This window comes from Carlito syrichta, unplaced genomic scaffold, assembly GCF_000164805.1.
Source record: "Carlito syrichta isolate Samal-C Ts95f unplaced genomic scaffold, Tarsius_syrichta-2.0.1 Scaffold315142, whole genome shotgun sequence".
Classification (NCBI taxonomy): Eukaryota; Metazoa; Chordata; class Mammalia; order Primates; family Tarsiidae; genus Carlito; species Carlito syrichta.
Window position 1 is genome coordinate 331,635 of NW_007259238.1, and position 21,777 is coordinate 353,411.

The 21,777-nt window shown below is 43.5% G+C and overlaps 1 protein-coding gene across 6 annotated transcripts in view; it reads right to left on the minus strand.

The window, feature by feature from the left end:
- Positions 1–16,240: 16,240 nt before the first annotated feature.
- Positions 16,241–21,777, minus strand: part of TACC1 (transforming acidic coiled-coil containing protein 1) — a 67,725-nt gene continuing 62,188 nt past the window's right edge. For all 6 annotated transcript variants that reach the window (XM_008072356.1, XM_008072358.1, XM_008072357.1 and 3 more), the window contains 2 exons: positions 19,680–19,800; positions 16,241–17,325 (listed from right to left, as the gene is read on the minus strand). In XM_008072356.1, the coding sequence (XP_008070547.1) occupies positions 17,257–17,325; positions 19,680–19,800 (190 nt within the window). In that variant the 3' untranslated portion in view covers positions 16,241–17,256. The remainder of the gene's footprint in view (positions 17,326–19,679; positions 19,801–21,777) is intronic.

The following is a 21,777-nucleotide window of genomic DNA, read 5'->3' on the forward strand; positions in this document are numbered from 1 at the left end:
GACTCTTGTCCCTAGAAGTACAAATGGACTGTGTTAGAGAGAATGCAGTTGATGATTGCCTTGATGATAGGCCCATTTTTTCATCCCTCTATACATTTATTTCAGAATTCCTTCTTTTCTTTTCTCTTTTCGGAGTCAGAATCTCACTTTGTCCCCCAGGCCGGAGTGCAGTGGCACGCTCACGGCCACCGCAGCCTCGATCTGCTGGGCCCAAGTGATCCTTCTGCCTCAGCCTTTCAGGTAGCTAGAACTACAGGCACGCGCCACCACGCCTGGCTGATTTTTTTATTTATTGTAGAGATGAGATCTCGCCAAGTTTCCCGGGCTGGTCTCGAACCCATGGACTCAAGCAATCCTCTCACCTTGGCCTCCCAAAGTGCTGGGATCATAGGCATGAGCCATTGCGCCCGGTCTCAGAATTCCTTATTCTCTATATATGTCTAGGCTCTTTGAATTCTTCTTTGAACCAGTTGTAACATTTCCTGGTTTCCTGATTAATACGTTTAATTAAATCTTTGATGTGTTCATTCTGTACATCTGTATGAAAGTCATGGTTATATCCTCTTCAAATAACTTCATGGGGTTATTGTGAGAATTAAATAGGTTAATGCATATAAAATCTTTAGAGTAGTGCTTGGCACAGAGACAGTACTTAAGTGTTAGTGATTATTGTTATTATCTGTATTATAGCACTCAATAAACTATCATATAAATTGTTAATGTCCTTGTTGGGTTTGGTGCCTCATGCCTGCAATCCTTGTGGTTTGGGAGGCTGAGGTGAGAAGATTGCTTGAGGTCAGTTTGAGACTATCCTGGGCAACATAGTGAGACCCTTACTGCTACCATAATAATAATAATAATTTTTTTTTTTTTTTAGTTAGCGTCTCTGCTGCTCAGGTTGGAGTACAGTGGCATGCTTACAGCCACTGCAGCCTCGACCTGCTGGGCTCAGGTGATCCTTCCGTCTCAGTCTTCCAAGTAGCTGGAACTACAGATGTGAGTTACTGTAGAGACGAGGTCTCACCAAGTTGCCCAGACTGGTCTCCAACCCCCAGACTCAGGCAATCCTCTCACCTCAGCCTCTCAAAGTGCCGGGATTATAGGCAGCTGAGCCACTGCGCCCAGCCATAATAATTGTTAATGTCTCTCTTCCTTGTTGGCCTCCCTCTCCCCCTAGCATAAGGTCCACTAGGATAGGAACTTTGTAACTCCAGCACCAAGAACAGTAGAACCAAGCACCAAGAGCTCAAGCACAGAGAACATGTAGACTGTCAAACTAGTTAAATAACGAATGAAATGGAACGGGGGTGGCAATGTCTTTTTAAAGGACCAGACAGTAAATAATGTAGACTTGTGGGCCATATGGTCTCTGTTTTCACTATTCCACTCTGCTGTGGTGGTGAGAAAGTAGCTGTAGACATTAATTATGTCAAGGAACAAGCACAGCCATGTTACAATATGAGTTGCATATAATTCTCACGTGACATGAAATATGATTATTTTGATCTTTTTTCCTGACCTTTTTTTTTTTTTTGAGTTGGAGTCTGTCACCTAGGCTAGAGTGCAGTGGCACGCTCACAGCCACCACAGCCTCGAACTACTGAGTTCAGGTGAGCCTTCTGCCTCAGCCTTCCAAGTAGCTGGAACCACAGGTGTGCACCACCACACTCAGTTAATTTTTTGATTTATTGTAGAGACGAGGTCTCGCCATGTTGCTCAGGCTGGTCTGGAACCCCTGGGCTCAGGCAATCCTCTCACCTCCACCTCCCAAAGTGCTGGGATTACAGGCATGAGCCGCTGCATCCGGCCTTTCCTGACCATTTAAAAATGTAAAAGCCATTTTCAGCTTGAGAACCAGCAGTGAACCGATTAGGCCCTAGGCCATAGTGTGCAGACCCACGAATCAGATAATGGGCACATCAAGGGCAAGAATGATGCCTTATTCATGTAGCCTTAAGTCTAGCCTTTCTCACAGTAACAGCTGTTTAAATAATGTTTGTTGAATTAAGTAACAAATGGATAAAGGCAAAAAGGAGACATTTCAGTAGAGCAATTTGCTAATCATTCCAGAAAGATCCCATTTGCAGTGATGACAAGATGATGGGTGTCTTGGCCAAGCCTATCATGCAGGTGGGGTGGCAGTGACTGGTCCCAACTGCATCAACCAAGTCCTTTGTCATAACCACACTTCACTGACAATTTAAGTGACACTGATAGTTTTATACACTGCCTGCAAACTGCCTTAAATCCTTTTTAGAACAAAATGGAATTATAAACAAATCTAGATAATATCTGCCAATTAGAAAATGTGATCAAACTCACATTACAAGATGCCTTTTCTAAACAAGCTAGGAAAATGTTGGACTATACTATTCTTATTGGCATTTGTGAATTTTATGGAGAATTAGGAATTTTCCAGAATTAGGAAAATGGCAGATCACTGTCCAAAAACACAAATAAACCCAGAATTTTATCCACCTACAGAACTGAAATGAACCCAACTGGAATCTACAGATGCCACCTACTTTTCCTCCCTCCCCCTCACTCATGTTGTCTCCCAAACAGAACAAAAGCATTTGCCTCCAGCCAAGTGAACTCTCTCCTCTCCATGATCATGTGTCCACGAACACTGAGTTGCTCAAGTTACACACTCAAAAGTACAGCTCCATTTTTGCTGAGGGTTTCATACTTCCATTTCTTTTTTTGTGATCTGATTTCACTTAGGGCTCCAGCAAATGTTCGTCTAGATGGTGGACTTTCAAACAGGAATTCCATAAAAAGTAGCATTTCTCAACGCAGGACTCTGACCAAATAAATGAGAACAGCTGTGTCAGGAGAATATAACTGGAATGAGAAGGAAACCTGAGAAGAGGTTGGAAGAGCACTCCAAGTTTTAGAGACAAATTTAAAATGTTAGAATACCTAACCACATATGGAGTTTTAAAAAGAACAGAGAGTCACAAAGCTGGTCCGCACTTCTGGTGTTTTATAGGTATACAGATGAGGAAAGAGACCCATAGTGTCAAGAGCCCCAGGGCATAGGCCAAGTCTTGAACCCGGCTCTTCTCAGTGTGGCACAGGATCTCTGCACAGAAAATGCAGGAGGAGAGCCGGGCTAGGTGGCTCAGCCTGTAATCCCGCGCCTTTGGGAGGCTAAGGTGAGTGGATTGCCTGAGTCCGCGGGTTCGGGACCCACCTGGGCAGCGAGACCTCATCTCTACAGTAAATCAAAAAATCAGCCGGGCGTGGTAGCGCGTGCCTGTAATTCTGGCTACTTGGAAGGCTGAGGCAGAAGGATCGCCGGAGCCCAGCAGGTCGAGGCTGTGGTGGCCGGGAGCGGCCACTGTACTCCAGTTTGGGTGACAGAGTGAGACTCCAACTCAAAAAAAAAAAAAAAGAAAATGCAGGAGGAAAGGAAGGAGGCCTCTTTCATTTAAGGCGAATCAGCACATGTTGGTTTGTCCTTTTACACTTTTAAAAAATTAACTATATCTGGGAGGAGGGTACATGGCAACACAATGGCTACCTGGTCCAGGGAAAGAGAGGGTCAGCTAAAAACCCAAACTTCACCTGCATGTAACCTACTTATGTAGCAAACCCTCACTTGTACCCCACAACTCTAGAATAAATTTTTTTTAAATGTAGAATAAGCCAGGTGTGGTGGCTCACACCTGTAATACCAGCACTTTGGAAGGGGGAGGCAAGAGGATTGCCTGAGTCCAGGAGTTCAAGACCAGCTTGGGCAACTTGGCGAGAACTCGTCTCTACAATAAATCAAAAAATAAACCGGGTGTGGTGGTACATACCTGTGGTTCCAGCTTCTTGGAAGGTTGAGGTGGAAAGATCATCTGAGCCCAGCAGGTCAAGGCTGCGATGGCTGTGAGCCTGCCACTGCACTCCAGCTTGGGTGACAAAGTGAGACTCCGACGCAAAAAAAAAAAAAAAAAAAAAAAGTAAGGCCAGGCTGGGTGGCTCAACTTGTAATCCCAGCGCTTTCAGAGGCCAAGACGAGTAGATTGCCGAGCCCACAGTTTCGAGACCAGCCTGGGCAACTTTGTGGAGACCTCATCACTATAATCAAAAATTAGCCAGGCATGGTAGTGCATGCCTATAGTTCTGGCTACTTGGAAGGCTGAGGCGGAAGGATCACCTGAACCCAACAGATAGAGGCTGTGGTGGCCATGAGTGTGCCACTGTACTCCAGCCTGGGCGACAGAGTGAGACTCCAACTGAAAAAAAAAAAGTAGGAAAAATACACTATTTTTTATAAATAAAAAAATAAATAAAAATTAACTATATCTTATTGGAAAAGAAACTGCCCATGACAAACCACTTTCCTAAAGTAGAGGTGAGGAGTTCATAGTCCTTCCTTGTCTGCTAGTGTATTATGTATATTATTAGTACAATAATGCTTATAAAAAGAAAGGGGCACAGCAGCGAGACCTGAACAAATCTTTCTCCCATTAACATCTTCCCAGGACTCAGCACATGGCAAATGCTTAATAAATAGTCGCACACCATCAGGATAAGAAATAGGGAAGGGTAGGCCAGGCGCAGCAGCTCCTGCCTGTGACCCCAGTACTTAGGGAGGCTGAGACGAGAGGATCGGTTGAGGTCAGAAGTTCAAGACCAGCATGGGCAACATAGTGAGACCTCATCTTTACAAAAACTTCAACAATTAGCCAGGTATGGTGGTGACTTCTGTGCTCCCAGCGACTCGGGAGGCTGAGGTTGGAGGATTGCCTGAGCCCAGAAGTCCTAGTTTGCAGTTTGCTATGATCATGCCACTGCACTCAAGTCTGGACAACAGAACAAGACCCTGTCTTTAAAAAAATAAAAAATAAGGAAGGGTAGAGGAAGCAGAGAGCCAGCCACAGAAGAAGGAAGAAAAGTTTAGAGAATATTTGCAACTTTTCTATAACTCTAAAATGATTCAAAAATAATTTTTAGATGTTTAGAGAAGCTGGTGGTTATTTCCACAAATATCGCAACTGACTGTTTTAGCAGCCTCTGACATTCTCTGAGGTCTACCTGTATGACATTGCAGTGAATGATCTTGTTATCTCCTTAAGCTTATTTCCTTAACTCACATCCTCTGATTCAACTTCAAGTTTGATCATACTTTTTGAAAACACGTGGAACTCATGACTTGGTCACTAATTCACTTTACACATGTGTTTGTGGCTTGTGGTTACTCAGTGGAAGAGTGGCATGGTGGATCACAAAAGGTCACCCAGATCTAGTTAAGTTTTAAATAAAAGCTCTTGTTTACAGTTGATACAAACACTTATCATTGGGAACCGAAATGTGCAAAGAGAGTTAAGCCTAAGAACTTGTAATCAAGGAGAATTCTTGCTTCCTACAGAGGTTTCATTTTTTCAGCAGTGAGTCAGGTTAGTTTTTGGCAATGGAACAAAACAGAAATGGGTCTCTGCAGCCAAGTCATCCGCCCTCTGCTGCCTCAAGGAGGAGAAAGAGTTCGGTATGTTCTTTTTAAATATATTTTTCAGAACACTTTTAGGTCCATAGGCTTTCATTCTTTATGTACTTACCTACTAACTTTCTCTTTTTTTTCTTTCCATCTTGACTGAGGATTAGAAAGGGATTCGTATGGCCTGTTTTCTGAAGGCAGCTTCATGCTCCTGTTCTAAAGTTAGGAGTTTTTCCTTCGAGTTACTGTGGTTATTGGTGAGTAGGTGTTGCAACTCTGAGGTTTACTTTTTTAAAAATGGATATTGGGCCGGGCACGGTGGCTCACGCCTATAATCTCAGCACTTTGGGGGGCTGAGGTGAAAGGACTGCCTGAGTCCATGGGTTTGAGACCAGCCTGGGCAACTTGGTGAGACCTCATCTCTACAATAAATAAAAAAATTAGCCTGGCATGGTGGCACATGCCTGTAGTTCCAGCTACTTGGAAGGCTGATGCAGAAGGGTCACCTGAACCTAGCAGGTCGAGGCTGCAGTGGCCATGAGTGTGCCACTGAATTCCAGCCTGGGCGAGAGTGAGGCTCTGACTCAAAAAAAAAAAAAAAAGAAAAAAAAAAAGAAAACATGACCGTAAGCCGGGCATGGTGGCTTAGAGACCAGCCTGGGCAACTTGGCGAGACCTCGTCTCTACAATAAATAAATTAAAAATTAGCCAGGAGTGGTGGCACCGGCCTGTAGTTCCAGCTACTTGGAGGCTGAGGCGGAAGGATCTCCTGAGCCCAGCAGGTCAAGGCTTCGGAGGCTGTGAGCGGTGAGCATGCCACTGCACTCCAGACTGTGTGACAGAGTGAGACTCCAACTCCAAAAAAAAAAGAAAAAAAAAAGAACACGACCCTAGAAATGATAAGCCTTTGGAAGTGGAGCCCCCCAGTGACCATTCATACACATTTGCACTGGAAGCTGACGTAGGAAGTAAAATCATATTTTAGACATTGTATTTTTGCTGAAAATTCGTGAAGTTCTACAAATCAACAGAAAGGCAGAAAAATGCATCTGGAAAAGTCAGGACTACATAAAAGACACATTATGGCAGTTACCAGTCTTTCAGTAAAACAGAAGGCACACTCATTATTGCATGTCACCAAGAGACGCCGTCTAGACTCTTCAATTATTTTAGTAAAATATTGTGATTATGCCTGAATACTCCAAATTAGCTAACCATGCTGTCTTTTTTTTTTTTTTTTTTTGAGTTGGAGTCTCACTCTGTAGCCCAGACTGGAGTGCAGTGGCCGCTCCCGGCCACTGCAGCCTCGACCTGCTGGGCTCTGGCGATCCTTCCGCCTCAGCCTTCCAAATAGGTGGAACCACAGGTGCACGCTACCACGCCCGGCTCATTTTTTTGATTTATTGTAGAGATGAGGTCTTACCAAGTTGCCCAGGCGGGTCTTGAACCTGGGGGCTCAGGCAATTCACTCACCTCGGCCTCCCAAGGTGCGGGATCACAGGCTGAGCCACCGAGCCTGGCTTTTTTTTTTTTTTGAGTTGAAGTCTCACTCTGTTGCCCAGGCTGGAGTGCAGTGGCATGCTCACAGCCATTGCAGCCTCTACTTGCTGGGCTCAGGCGATCCTTCCGCCTCAGCCTTCCAAGTAGCCAGAACTACAGGCATGCAGCACCACACCCGGCTAGTTTTTTTTTTTTTTTTTAACTTATTGTAGAGATGAGGTCTTGCCAAGTTGCCCAGGCTGGTCTTGAACCCATGGGCTCAGGCAGTCCTTTCACCTTGGTCTCCCAAAGTGCTGAGATTATAGGAATGATTCACTATGCCCGGCCTGTGCTGTCATTTTTGATGTCTAGAAGAAAAATGCCTTTCTAGTCTCTACAATGTCTTGCAGTTGGTCATTTGCGATTATGAGTTTGCACATCGTAAGAATCTACCACATTTTGTCAATTTAATTTATTATCATAAATGCAGAAAAAAATAGGTTGGCCATCTTCACAGGACATGCCACTAAACTCCTGAGTCTCCAGGCACATACAGGGAAGTGTCTGGATAGAGGTATCTCCTGGAATCACAGCCATGCTGGGTGCAGTGGCTAGAAGGAGGGAAGAACACTCTCACCCTTGAAGTTTTAGAGGACACAGTCTGATTTCTTCATCCTGGAGACAAAACTGGTCTAGAGGCACAGTCCACCAGAGAAGACGGGAGCAGGGACTTGGATGCCGATTTGGGGTCAGAGCCCAGGCTTTATCCCTGTGTGGTGGGCTGGTTACTTACCCTCTCTGAATGCTGTGGTTGAATTCCACTATTGTCCACACATCTCAAGCAGGTATTTTAATGATTTTGAAAGATAAATCAGGGAGCTTTTGCCTGATAGCTAGCATTTTAGAAAAACTCATACAATCACAAAACCAGGGACCTTCCAGAATTCTCAGCCCAAAGGAAGGCTTTAGGGACCTGCCCAAGGGAGTTGACCAAAACTGGGACTAGAACCCTTGTCTCATGATTTTTTTTGAGTGGAGTCTTGTTCTATCACCCAGGCTGGAGTGTAGTAGCATGCTCATGGCCACCGCAGCCTCGACCTGCTGGGCTCAGGTGATCCTTCCACCTCAGCCTTCCAAGTAGCTGGAAGTACAGACACGCACCACCACATCCAGCTAATTTCTTGATTTATTGTAGAGATGAGGTCTCACTAGGTTGCCCAGGCTGGTCTCGAACCCCTGGATTCAGGCAATCCTCTCGCCTCTGCCTCCCAAAGTGCTGGGATTACAGGCGTGAGCCAGTGGGCCCGGCTTGTCTCAGCCTTTCACATCAAAGTTCTTGCCACAAAACAAGGATGCCCGAAAGGAGAAATGGAGTTTTGTGTTTCCCTTAACAAATGCCTTTCCCATATTTTAACTAATTATGTCTTTGACTAGGTTTCATAATCTTGCACGATTGAACTTTGGTGACATAATGCCCAAAGGCCTGACAGTCAAATATCAAATATTACCTGAGACAAGGAAATAGCAAGAAAATTCATATGGTGGATAAAAAGTCCTTGGCATCATTGAAGAATATATTCCAAAGTAGACCATGGCATGTAGTGGCCTTAAGAATGGGATGTGAGATAAAAGAAATCTGGGGTCAAATGCCAGCTCCACCTTCCAAGCTAACTGATGCTAGGTGTTTTTTTGTCTCGTTCTCCTCATCAGTTAAAAAATAATAATTCCAGTCAGGCACAGTGGCTCACGCCTGTAAATCCTAGCACTTTGGGAGACAGAGGTGAGAGAACTGCCTGAGCCCTGGGGTTCGAGACCAGCCTGGGCAACTTGGCAAGACCTCATCTCTATATAAACCAAAAAATTAGCCGGGCATGGTGGCATGTGCCTGTGGTTGCAGCTACTTGGAAGGCTGAGGTGGAAGGATCACCTGAGTCCAGCAGGTTGAGGCTGCGGTGGCCGTGAGTGTGATACTGCACTCCAGCCTGGGCGACAGAGAAATTCTGACTCAAAAAATAAAAATTCCACCAACATGGAATTGTTGATGTGCCATATTTTTAAAGGAACCCAGCACATGGGGAACTTAAATGTCAGTTACCCTTTCAATTGGCTGAAGTATGAATTTCTGTTAACTGAGATGTCTCTTCAGCCTGTTCTTGAATATATATTTTCATGGGGATCCAACTTCAAGGGACTTAAGACTTTTTGGAATGGAAAAAACATGGAAACAGAATTCTGTGGCTGGTCTAGGTCTGGGGAGTCCTGGTATGGTCTGTAACACACAAACCTTCCATCACCCCAACTCTTTTTCTTTTTTTCAGTTGCAGTCTCACTCTGCCACCCAGGCTGGAAGGCAGTGGCATGCTCCTGGTCACCGCAGCCTTGGCCTGCTGGGCTCAGGTGATCCTTCCACCTCAGCCTTCCAAATAGCTGGAACTACAGGCATGCACCACCATGCCCAGCTAATTTTTTTATTTATTATAGAGATGAGATCTTGCCAAGTTGCCCAGACTGGTCTCAAACCCACGGGCTCAGGCAATCTTCTCAACTCAGCCTCCCAAAGTGCTGGGATTATAGGCGGGAGCCACCGTGCCTGGCCTCTATCACCCCAACTCTGAGGTCGCTTGTCTTCAGCCAACTTTCCATTTCTCTGCTTCTTACCATTTTCAAATAAAAGAACAAAGTTATGTACCCTTTCAGGTTCCAAAGGTTTTTTATTTTGAGATGTCTAACAACACTAACAAATCAGTTGACTCTAAGGGCAAGTCGCTATATTAAAACTGGAGGGTTTAGGTGATGAGAATCATCACGTATGGACCCAAGTGCCAGGCACAATGCAAACCTTACTGCTGCAGTCCTGCTACGACCACCTTAGGAGTAGGAACCATGACCCAAGGATTTAGGGAAAATCAGAATGCAGCGAGGTGAAATAACCGAGAAGCTGGGATCTGGACCTAGGCTGAGCCTGGAATCTGTATTGTTCAATATGGGAGTGGCGTTACCCATTTCGCGATCTTTCCTTTGTCTTCCCTTCTAGACTCGTCAGCACTTAGTGCCACACAACTCCACGCCACCTTGTCCAATCTTGGGGTTAGATTTCTCTGACCAATCGTAAGCACCATTGTATCGCCACCCTCAGGTGCATAACGGTCTTAGCTCAAATAATCCACAACTCACAAGTGGGCTAAGAGCTGGGGACAGTGGCTCATGCCTGTAATCCCAGTGTTTTGGGAGGCAGAGGCGAGAGGACTGCCTGAACCCAGGGGTGCAAAATCAGCCTGGGCAATTTGGTGAGACCTCATCTTTACAGTAAGTAAAAAAATAAGCCAGGCATGGTGGCATGCACTTGTAGTTCCAGTTACTTGGAAGGTTTAGGCAGAAGGACTGCCTAAGCCCAGCAGGTCAAGGCTGCAATGGCTTGGCTGTGAGCATGCCACTGCACTCCAGCCTGGGTGACATTCTGAGTCAAAAAAACAAAAGAAATGTAGGAAAGGGATTCCCCCCCACCCATAGTTCCAATTAGCATATCATTTATATTTAAATGCAGTTTCAATCAAATGTGAAAACAATTCCCCTTTAGCTAACTATCCCTTAGCAGCTTTTCGTGTCTCACTGCAAATACACCAGTATGTGCTAAATAAACAAATGAATGAATGTAGAAGGGAGGTAGTATTTTGTTTTGATTGGTCCCACAAACTTAGAAAATGCCTACAGGTCTTGAAACTGATATAGATACTATACAAACCCGAGAGGACTTGGATTCCAAGACTGAAAAAGACTAAGTGGCTATTACTATTTTTGCCCATTTTCAGAGAGGGCAACATTGTCCACTGACACACAAGCCATGCAATCTCAGTCACATTGCTTCTCTCTCTGGGCTTGTTTCCACTATAAAAAGACTTATGGTGGTTAGATCAGGTTTTTTCATACTTTGGCCACTAGCCACAGCAAGAAATTCATGTTTTGTCATGTTTAGTAGTACACATACATTTATATCTCAAATTTCAGGAAGTGGTATTTGTGCCTAACTTGTGCAATGCCCTCTATATTTGTCATCATATTTTATCTTATTAAAATAGTGATGGCCACTCACTAAGATAACCCTATGACCCCTTGGTTTTTTTTGAGTTGGAGTCTCACTCGTCACCCAAACTGGAGTGCAGTGGCAAGCTCATGGCCACCCCAGCGGCAAGCTGTTGGGCTCCAGCAATCCTTCAGCCTCAGCCTTCCAAGTAGCCAGAACTACAGGCGCACACTACCATGCCCTGCTAATTTTTGACTTATAGTAGAGATGAGGTCTCACCAAGTTGCCCAGACTGGTCTTGAACCTGCGGGCTCAGGCAATCCTCTTGCCCTGGCCTCCCAAAATGCTGGGATTATAGGCTGAGCCACTGAGCCTGGCCTCTTATTTTAATAGTAGAAAAAAACACTGGTGCTCTTAATTATCTAGGAATACAATTCTTTAAGAAGGTGAATTTTCATCTTATTCTTCCCAATACATTCTCAGAGTTCTAATGTCTTTCGCATTTTGTAAGTGGCAGCACCACCTCAGTCAGTGACTTTGTTAGATTCTCTCCTGGCAGCTGAGAAGCACATGGATGGGAACTAGTCCTCTCAGGAACTCTGTATTATGATGTGGCAAACGGTAATGTGATAGCACCTTGATTTTCCTTAATGGATCTACAGCTAAGTCGTAAAATGGAGCCTTACCTCTCCTCTTATCTGTTCCTTAAATACAGCCCACAAAAATCTCTGGCTCCCCACCCCTTTAAAGCGGAGAGCTGGCCTGGCCAGTACTGAAAAAGTCTTTCCTGGTGCTGTATTAAACCTAGAAGAAACAAAACACGTCAACTATTTTCTGTGGGCCACTCTGCAATGTTTACCCAGCCTGGGTCCTTCAACGAGTCAGAAGGCTTGGGGTGATTTAAATTCTTATGACTTGAAAAATGCCAGGGCAGACAACCAGTCTAAGCAAAACCAAGAAGCAGCCAGCTAACAACTTTGTTTGCACAGATGCAAAGGCAGGGAAATTCATATGGTAAGGTCTGAACTCCAAAGTTTGTTTTGTTTTTAATTATACACCCAACCACATGCATAAAACCCACAAAATTAGAGTAGAGAAAATGTCATCTTTTCTAATTTTAGGCTGAAATATGGAGTTCATAAAAGCAATAAATTTTCACCATCGGGGACAAAACAACTTATAAATATCAACACCACACATACCCAAATGTAACAGTGGTAGACAGTTTTTATTCAGGCAATGAAACATGGAAAAAATATATTAGTAATCATTATAATAATTTGTGAGTATAACTTTTACAAATATTTACTTGACATATAAAAAGGGATATTACTGTGCATATAAAAGTTATGTAGATGATTACTCCACACAGCACAATCCTGACAGTAGTCAACGCAGCACTCCTCCCTCCGATGAGAGGCTCCTCACAGTCACAGCACCCGTGGGGACGCAGTGGAAGCAGATGTGCAAGGGGCATGTACTTGGCACATGAGTACAATGGTATCTATTGGCAAACACACTTGCTAACAGCAACACGGCAGAGTTTACTACTACTTCTGAGATTTAAAAGAAATGCCTGGATCCTATCCTGACGGCTGAGAGGGGCTGGGGCTGAGGCTGTGGTGTGGTCACCTACACGCTGCCCCATCTCTGGACTGGGGGTGTCTGAAACTCAAATTTTCATATGTCCAGCTGAGGATTCTTCATAGATCAAGAATGTTAGTTAATGATACCACTAGGAAATCCTTTCTGGAGTATACTTCAGAGGCCGCTGAAAGGCAGAGGAGGAAAGAGTGGCATCTGGACAGTTCTAAAGGGAAGGACTGATACAGGGAAGGATCAGGCCACACCTCAGCTTGCAGCCCAGCCTCCTCCACACACATTAAAGCATCACACAGACCGCCACAGGTCAGCATTGCACACAACATCTCCATAGTAGAACCATAACCAGAGTAGATATTTATATAGTAGCTGTAACCATATTATAGTTAATAAAGTCATTCCTTAGGAATCTTGTTTGCCCAAATCTAACTGCATGCTAAGAGGCACAGAAATGGGATTGCATTTGGACAAAAAACTACAAAAAGTGCAATCTTTAGTCTCCAGGATGCAAGCTCTGGCTAGGGATAGGTCTTCACTGGAATGCTGCCATTTCTGTATCTTTCAGAGGACATCCTTAGAGAGGAAAGTCTCGTCTACCAATCTCTTTTCCTTTACTATATGGGAGACTCAAGGATTTAGTGCTGAATTGCTTTTTAAAAATAACTGGAATGTTGAGGCTGAACAAATCTTTTTGGACAGAAGTTTCCTCAAAATATTTCTTTATTAAAATATTTGAAGAAGATGACTTAGACCTTTGGCTTGACATTCTGGGATTCCCAGACGATATTTGTTCTTTAATAAGCAAATAATAATCTGTTGTCTTTAAAATCCTTTAGAATATATACATCTTTAGTTTAAAATTCCTTGCTTGAATCACTTAATCTTTCAGCACCTAGTTTCTGTCTTCCCAACACAAGGACAGAATCAGAAACCCAAGTCTGAAAACAAGCTCACATAGTCACATAACTACAGAGACAAGTCATTGACAATTCATGAGATGGTTGCCAATGATAAATTTAAAAAAGGGGATTTAGAACATTTACTCCACTGAAAAAGAGTGTGCTGAATAATTTTCAGCTTTTGCTTTTAAAAACCTCCCCCATCCTTTATTTTTGGAGTCAGAGTCTTACTCTGTTGCCCAGGCTGGAGGGCAGTGGCACGCTCACGGTCACTACAGCCTCGACCTGCTGGGCTCAAGCCATCCTTCCACCTCAACCTTCCAAGTAGCTGGAACTACAGGCACATGCCACCACGCCTGGCTAAATTTTTGATTTACTGTTGAGACGAGGCTTCCCCAAGTTGCCCAAGGTGATCTTGAACCCCTGGCTTAGGCAATCTTCTAGCCTCCATCTCCCAAAGTAAAACCTCCCTTTTTAAGCTTTAGAGCCACCATCAAGCCCTGAGCCCTCCTTTATCGAAAGTGAGTGTTTCAATTCGGCTGCTATTAGTTAGCATCTGGGGCAGTTTATTCTGTTTATAATTAGACAAAACGAATTCAGGGTTGTCCAAGAAATACTGGAGTATTTGTGTGAGAGTTGTAACAAATGTGGGATAGGCAGAAAGGATGACTGGCAAGAAAGAAAATTCAACTGGTATTATCCTCTAAAACAATATAACCTTCCCTTAGATTCCATACCATCCTGGAAGGCTGCCACATCCTCAGAGTTTTTCACCATCATGTGCTTCTGCACTTCCTAATTTGGGCTGAGATTGAAGAAGCTAGAAACCACGTGAGAAAACTGGGCTTCTCAGTATTTCCAGAACAGTTTTACAGAACAAAAGGTTTGGGCAGGTCACCGGCTTCAAGGAGCTTCTCCAAATAAAGTAAATCTCGGGAGTTCTGACTGTATCTGACTATCTGGCCGGCCACACAGTCAACTGTTCAGTCTGTCTTCCATTAAGTTCAAAGCTACACTTTGGTAAAGTCAAAAGCTAAAGAAATGGCTCTGGATGCAGAACCTCAGCAGGATCCCCTAATATTCCCAAACCACCATCCAAGCCCTTCTGGTTCCCTTCTCCCTTCTGTAACAGGGTTGAGAATTGCCTAACAGGTGATCTGGCAGAGTTCTACAAGCTCTTCAAAATTATTTTTAAAGAAAAATCAGCAAATATACATTATTCTGCCCAGTATACTCTCTTGACTTGCCTGCTGCACGAGCTACATATCTAATCCTATTGGAGAGTATCCATCTATTAAGTCAGAATGGTGGACATTTCCTTGTAATGGTGATGGCTAAGGCCAGCGGCAAACATGATTTCACAAGGGCCGTATTTGTGGCCGTATTTCAATGGTGTTCCTGGAACTTCAAGTTTCATTTACTGGGCTCTCGTTTTGCTTTTGTTTTTTGAGTTGAAGTCTCACTCTGTCGCCCAGGATGGAGTAGAGTGGCACGCTCACGGCCACCACTACCTTGACCTGCTGGGTTCAGATGATCCTTCCACCTCAGCCTTCTGAGTAGCTGGAACTACAGGCATGTGCCACCACGCCTAGATAACTTTTATTTATTTATTTATTTATTTATTTATTTATTTTAGAGACAAGGTCTTGCACCCCTGGGCTCAGGCAATCCTCTTGCTTCTGCCTCCCAAAGTGCTGGGATCACAGGCTTGAGTCACCACGCCCAGCCAGGTCTCATTTTTAAGGGGTCTCTTCTACCAGTGTGCTAGGGAAGGTTTAGTTCACCTCCACTTTCACACAGCTACTACTTTTTATAAACAATAATCCTAAAACAATGAGCACAGATTTATAGTAGCGACCACTGTAAGCCTTTCATACTCAAAACAGACCAATATAAAACATAAACATCAAAGCACAGCAGCAAAAAGGTTCAGCAATTAATTTTTCTTTCTGCAAAATGAATTTTCTTAGTGGCCGAGGACTAAGAGAGGAAGTCAGTTACACCAATGGGAGACATGTGCACCTGACACGGTGACCTAGCACAGCATTCACATTAAGCCACAGTGATTACTTTCAAAGCCCAAATGATTGTCAAGCCACTTCTCAAACCACAGATAATTTCTGTTGTTCTTTTTTGTACAAAATGTTAAGACAATAGGCTTTAAAATATAGCCTAAGCACCAATTATGATAAATGCATATTGGTAAAACATAACTTCTGGCTTTAAAAGACATTATTGACCTCCCTGGGGCTAAAGATTGCACCCATGTGAATAATACACTGCTAAAGAAAATTCATTTCTTAAGATCTACAGAGGTTCTTCACTAGGCACAATTCATGGCTGAAGTTGGATCATGCAATAGATTTACAAGAAAAGTAGGAAAACTTACATGTACTGATATAGTGCATATCACCAAGAAGACTTTCAGGGTGTAAGATTAAGACAAAAGAGTGCTTTCAAACACTGGCATGGATTTGGTTTTGCCTATCATATGGAAGGGAATTCACTGGAATTTACATGGAAAATTTCCATTCTAGGGTTAATGTCCCACCACTCTGAACTGTGTCCAGTAAGAGCTTGAAGAATTTGGTTTTGTTAGTATAGACTTTCTCACTGCACTCCCCTCCGCAGTATTCAAATGGTCTCTGTTTGAAAATGTCCAAAATGTGTTCATTTTTGGAGTGGGTTACATGATATTTGCTGCCTGTTTTGTTAAAATTCTATCTGAAGTTGGGAAAAAAAATTTTGTTTTTTAACATCTAAAGAACAATGCATCATATTTGTCAAAAAAAACACAAAAAACAATGGTTTCCGTATAATTAGTAACGGGGCTACAGTTACTTTTTAATTAAATAAGATCATCTAAACCTATTACAGTAGATTTTCTTTGTATATTTAAAATAGAAAGATAACAAAGATTAAATGTTGATGTTGTATCAACAAATGGAGGCAGAGATCAAATTACTCTGGGGCACATTTGCCAAACCCCAGCCCATATTGCTGTTCGTGCAGAAAGCAGACACTACTTTCAGTCTGAGGACTAACCCCAAAAGGGCCGCACCCATCAGTGCTGAGGAGTGTCCAAATCCCAGGGCAACAAAACATCCCAGCAAAGTCTTCCCCAGATGTGAAAATCCGAGTCTGTGTTCTTCACATCTTCAGTGTCCCAAATTCTTAAGTTGGCATTCTGAGCCAGGACTCTATTTCAAAAAGAGTTTTACATTCAAGGAAATACGATCTTCAGTAGAGAAGTTCTTATTTGACTATGCTTTGGGGGAAAAAGCAGCAGCATATATAAATATACATGTACATGTGCGAATGTATGTATAAAACGAAACCCAGAGGCCCTTCTTGTTTATAAACTGGAAGTAACAGCAGGCCAAACTGTCTCTTCAAATAAAACCATTGATGCTGAAATTGAAAGATAAAATAAATAGGACACCAAAAAATTCAGACAGGTGGTAGAAAGGACCCCAAATAGGAGCCACAAACCCACAAATTGAATGCACTTGAAAAAGTAAAGTATGACTTTAAAGCAAACTAAAGATAGACAAATTACAAACCCAAACTCAGCAGTCTGTCCTGCTGAACCTATAGACGGGAACTGGGAGATGCCAGTACTGTCAGGTCCCACTCCTCTCCAGACTACACACCCTCTAGGGCTTCTTCCAGGGCTGTTGCATTGGCAGCAAAGCGGGACAGGCAGCAGTAGGCATGTGCTTTTTTTTTTCTCTGCAAAGGGGCAACTATTCCTGGATAAGGCAAGATAATTGTGGTCACAAGAGAAGCAGCCAAATGCAGATCTGCTGAGCTAACGGGGAATCTCAGTCAGTCTTTCCCAGCTTTGCAATCAGCTCATCACAGATTTTTGTCAGTTCTTCGATTTCCTGGTTCTGAAAGACAAACGATATGATCATGCAGGCCACTCTGAATTCTGAGACAAAGGCAATTACAGTTAAATAGTCCCAAGACTGGTTCTACCCTACCTAGACATCCTAATCTGGTGACTCTTAACTTTTCTACATCAAGATGCTTTAAAGAAAGGAAGGCTATATACCTTTTCTCCTGGAAAACATTCACATACATGTTTATGCTTAAATTGAGTAGAGGGTGAGGATGGTCACCAGCCCTCTGAAGTTTGTTCCATGAATCTCTTAGTTCCCAAACTGTCTTGTTATCAGAGAAATTACCCAGGTACTCATTAAAAACACAAGTCTGGGTCTCACAGCAATTCATCAGTACCTCTGGGGACCTGGGATTCTGGAGTCTGAACATCCCAGAGAATACCATTTTAGGGGCTTTCAGACCCTGTGATGAAAACTTCTGCTCAGGCTGGGCGTGGTAGCTCACACCTATCATCCAAGCACTTCAGGAGGCCGAGGTGAGAGGTCTGCCTGAGCCCACAGGTACGAGACCAGCCTGGGAAACTTGGCAAGGCCTCGTCTCTACAATAAATCAAAAAAATTAGTCGGGCATGGTGGCGTGTGCCTGAGTTCCAGTTACTTGGAAGGTTGGGGCAAAGGATCACCTGAGTCCAGCAGGTGGAGGCTGCAGTGGCCATGAGCATGCCACTGTCCTCCAGCCTGGGCAACAGAGTGAGACTCCAGCTCAAAAAACAAACAACAACAACAAAAACTCCTGCTTTTGCTGAATGGATGGCATAGGCATGGGGACATAATTGGAGACACAGTAAGAAAAACCCTGGACACATAAAAAAGAAAGCTAAAAATTGCTGAGTAGTAAGAAATATGGCCAGGCTTGGTGGCTCAGCCTGTAAGCCCGTGCCTTTGGGAGGCTGAGGTGAGTGGATTGCCTGAGCCTGTGGGTTCGAGACCCGCCTGGGCAGCGAGACCTCATCTCTACAATAAACCAAAAAATTAGCTGGGCGTGGTAGCGCGTGCCTGTAATTCCGGCTACTTGGAAGGCTGAGGCAGAAGGATCGCCGGAGCCCAGCAGGTCGAGGCTGCGGTGGCCAGGAGCGGCCACTGCACTCCAGTCTGGGTGACAGAGTGAGACTCCAACTCAAAAAAAAAAGAAATACGGACAGTTGCTACCACTGACTTTCATTTATCTGTCAACAGTTTCTCAACTAACACTACTGACATTTTGGGATGGGTCAGTCTTTGTGGTGGGGGCTGTCCTGTGCATTGTAGGAGTTTTAACAGTATCCTTGGCTTCTCCCCACTGGATGTTAGTAGTATCTCCCAGTTGTGACAACCAAATAGATATATCTCCAGACATGACCTAACAGCCTCTGGAGGCCAAAACTGCTCCCAAATGAGAACCAATGATCTAAAGCAGTGAAGGAAGAAAATGGCTTCATATATAGCATAAAAAACAGAGCTAGACATGGTGGCTCATGCCAGCAATCCCAGCACTTTGGGAGGCAGAGGTGAAAGAATTGCCTGAGCACAGCAGTTTGAGACCAGCTTTGGCAACTTGGTGAGACCTCTTCTCTACAATAAATCAAAAAATTAGCTTGGCCTGATGGTAGAAGGCTGAGGTAGAAGGGTTGCCTGAGCCTAGCAGGCCAAGGCTGCAGTAGCTGTGAGCATGCCACTGTACTCCAGCCTAGGCGACAGAGTGAGACTCTGGCTCAAAAAAACAAAACAAAACAAAAAAACAGAAAGGTCATCTCATGACCCCAACTAAGAAGGGTTTAGTCCCTGAACTTTAGTTAAAACACAACTTCTGGCCAGGTGTGGTGGCTCACTCAAGCCTATAATCCCAGCACGTTGGGAGGCCAAGAAGAGAGGACTGCCTGAGCCCACGGGTTCGAGACCAGCTTGGGCAACTTGGTAAGACCTCATCTCTACAATAAATCAAAAAATTAGCTGGACATGGTAGTGTGCGCCTGTAGTTTAGGCTACTTGGAAGGCTGAGGTGGAGGGATGGCCTGAGTCCAGTGGCTCAATGCTGGGGTGGCCGTGAGCGTGCTACTGCACTCCAGCCGGCGATGGAGTGAGACTCCAACTCAAAAACCCCCCCCCAAAACAAAAAAACCCCACACAACTTCTTTTCTGTGCCCTGCCTGTGGATGATTCCCACATAAATGCCTGGGAGTTCAATTTGACTAATTTGTCTCCACCTGAATCAGTTCACAAAGGAACTGAAGTGTCTGAGTAAAAAGCCAAGGGCTCTTTTATCTAGGTCCAACCTAAGCGAAGTTCAGAAAGGACCAAAGCAAATCATGCTGAGGAGGAAAGTCAAATGCCTCTGTTGCACCCAGACCAAGCCCTCTCTGTACCTTCTGCTGCAGGGCCCTTTCCAGGGATTCCACCTTCATCTGTTCTTTCCGGAGCCCAGCATGCAGAGCTGCACTCTCAGCCTTTGCTTTTGTTCGAACCTGAGCAATCTCTTCATTGGCTCTGTTCATGGTATTTGTTGGTAGAATAAAGAGACAGCACATGATTAGCCACTGGTCACAGCTAGGGTATCAGAATACTAATCACATTTTTCATATCCATGAAAAAATTGATATATTATTAAGGGAAAAAAATGTTGTATGACTGCAATGTAATATTTATTAAGTTACAGACTAGAGGGATATGTAATAAACTTATGTATAATATGTAGCAGGATAAATTTAACCTAAGTAGAGGGATATAACCTATCTAGAAGGACACACAATACATCTAATTACAGTACTATAGGAGTGAGAAGGGGAAAGAGGAAGTTAAAAAGTTTTAAAAATAAAAATATAACCCCACAAAACTATAATAAAAATACTGATTAATTATTTAAAAAAATAAATAAATAAAAATATAGATAGCAAAATGTACAAGGATATTTTACTTTTTAGGTAAAAAGTAAAGTTGGATACCACTCCCTAAGATAAATTCCAAATATATTAGATTTAAGAAATTAAAAAATTAGTCTAGGTGTGGTAGCTCATATCTGCAATCCCAGCACTTAGGGAGGTCAAAGCAGGAGGACTGCTTGAGTACAGGAGTTTGAGACCAGCCTGGGCAACATGAGACCTCATCTCTGCAATAAATAAAAAAATTAACCGGATGTAGTGGTGGACACCTATAGTCCCAGCTACTTGAGAAGCTGAGGTGGAAGGATTACCTGAGTCCAGGAGGTTGAGGCTGTGGTGAGCTGAGAGCATGCCACCACACACTCTAGCTTGGGCAAGAGTGAGACCTCAACATGAACAAAAAAAAATCTATTTTCAACCTATTAGATTTGCAGAAAACCAGAAGTTGATCTGATGGCAGAGCTATAGCAAAAAGAGATGCTCTCATATATTATACAAGGGTCTAAATTGATATATACCTAATGAGGCCAATTAGACAATATTTAACATAATTATACATTCATATATTCTTTGGTCCAGCAAATCCTTTTCTACCATATAGATCATAAAGAGAACTCACATGTACCTGAAATGAGCATCTACAGGGTCACTTATTAAAGCAATATTTGTAGCAACAAAAGATTTTAATTAACCTTAAATTATTGGTCCAACAGGAGGAAACTGGTTAAATAAATTATAAACTCCAACAGTGGAATATCACGTGGCTAGCACTTCATGAATTGACATGGAAAAGTTTTCAAAATTATATTGCTAAGCAAAAAAAGTGAAATATGCTATCATCTGTATGAAAAAGTAGGGAAAAAAATATCTGGAAGGAAAAACAGAAGCCAACAATAGTGATTACCTGGGGTGGGAAAGAGGTGGGAATCCAGTGAAAAAAGGCTGCAAAGGGAGATACTGTTTACTTTTTTTATGTTTAATGTCTTAACCATGTAGAAACAATTCAAAAAGTGAAATAAAACATACACGTGCAAATTCAGCCTGAAGTTGCAAAACAGTGAATTTCTTTTTGGTCTCTGTCAATCTTCCCACATCATGAAAAGTGAAATTAAAAGTTATAAACGGAGCCAGGTTCGGTGGCTCAGCCTGTAATCCCGTGCCTTGGGAGGCTGAGGTGAGTGGATTGCCTGAGTCCACGGGTTCGAGACCCGCCCGGGCAACTTGGTGAGACCTCATCTCTACAATAAATAAAAAAAAATTAGCTGGGCGCGATAGCACACGCCTGTAGTTCCAGTCACTTGGAAAGCTGAGGCAGAAGGATTGCCGGAGCCCAGGTCGAGGCTGCAGTGGCTGAGAGTGTGCCACTGCACTCTAGTCTAGGCGACAGAGTGAGACTCCAACTCAAAAAGAAAAAAAAAGAAAAAAAAAGTTATAAACTTGGCTGGGCTCGGTGGCTCAGCCTGTAATCCTAGCACTTTGGGAGGTCAAGGCAAGAGGATTGCCTGGGCCTGTGGGCTCAAGACCAGCCGTGGCAGCTTGGCGAGACCTCGTCTCTGTAATAAATAAAAAATTAGTTGGACATGGT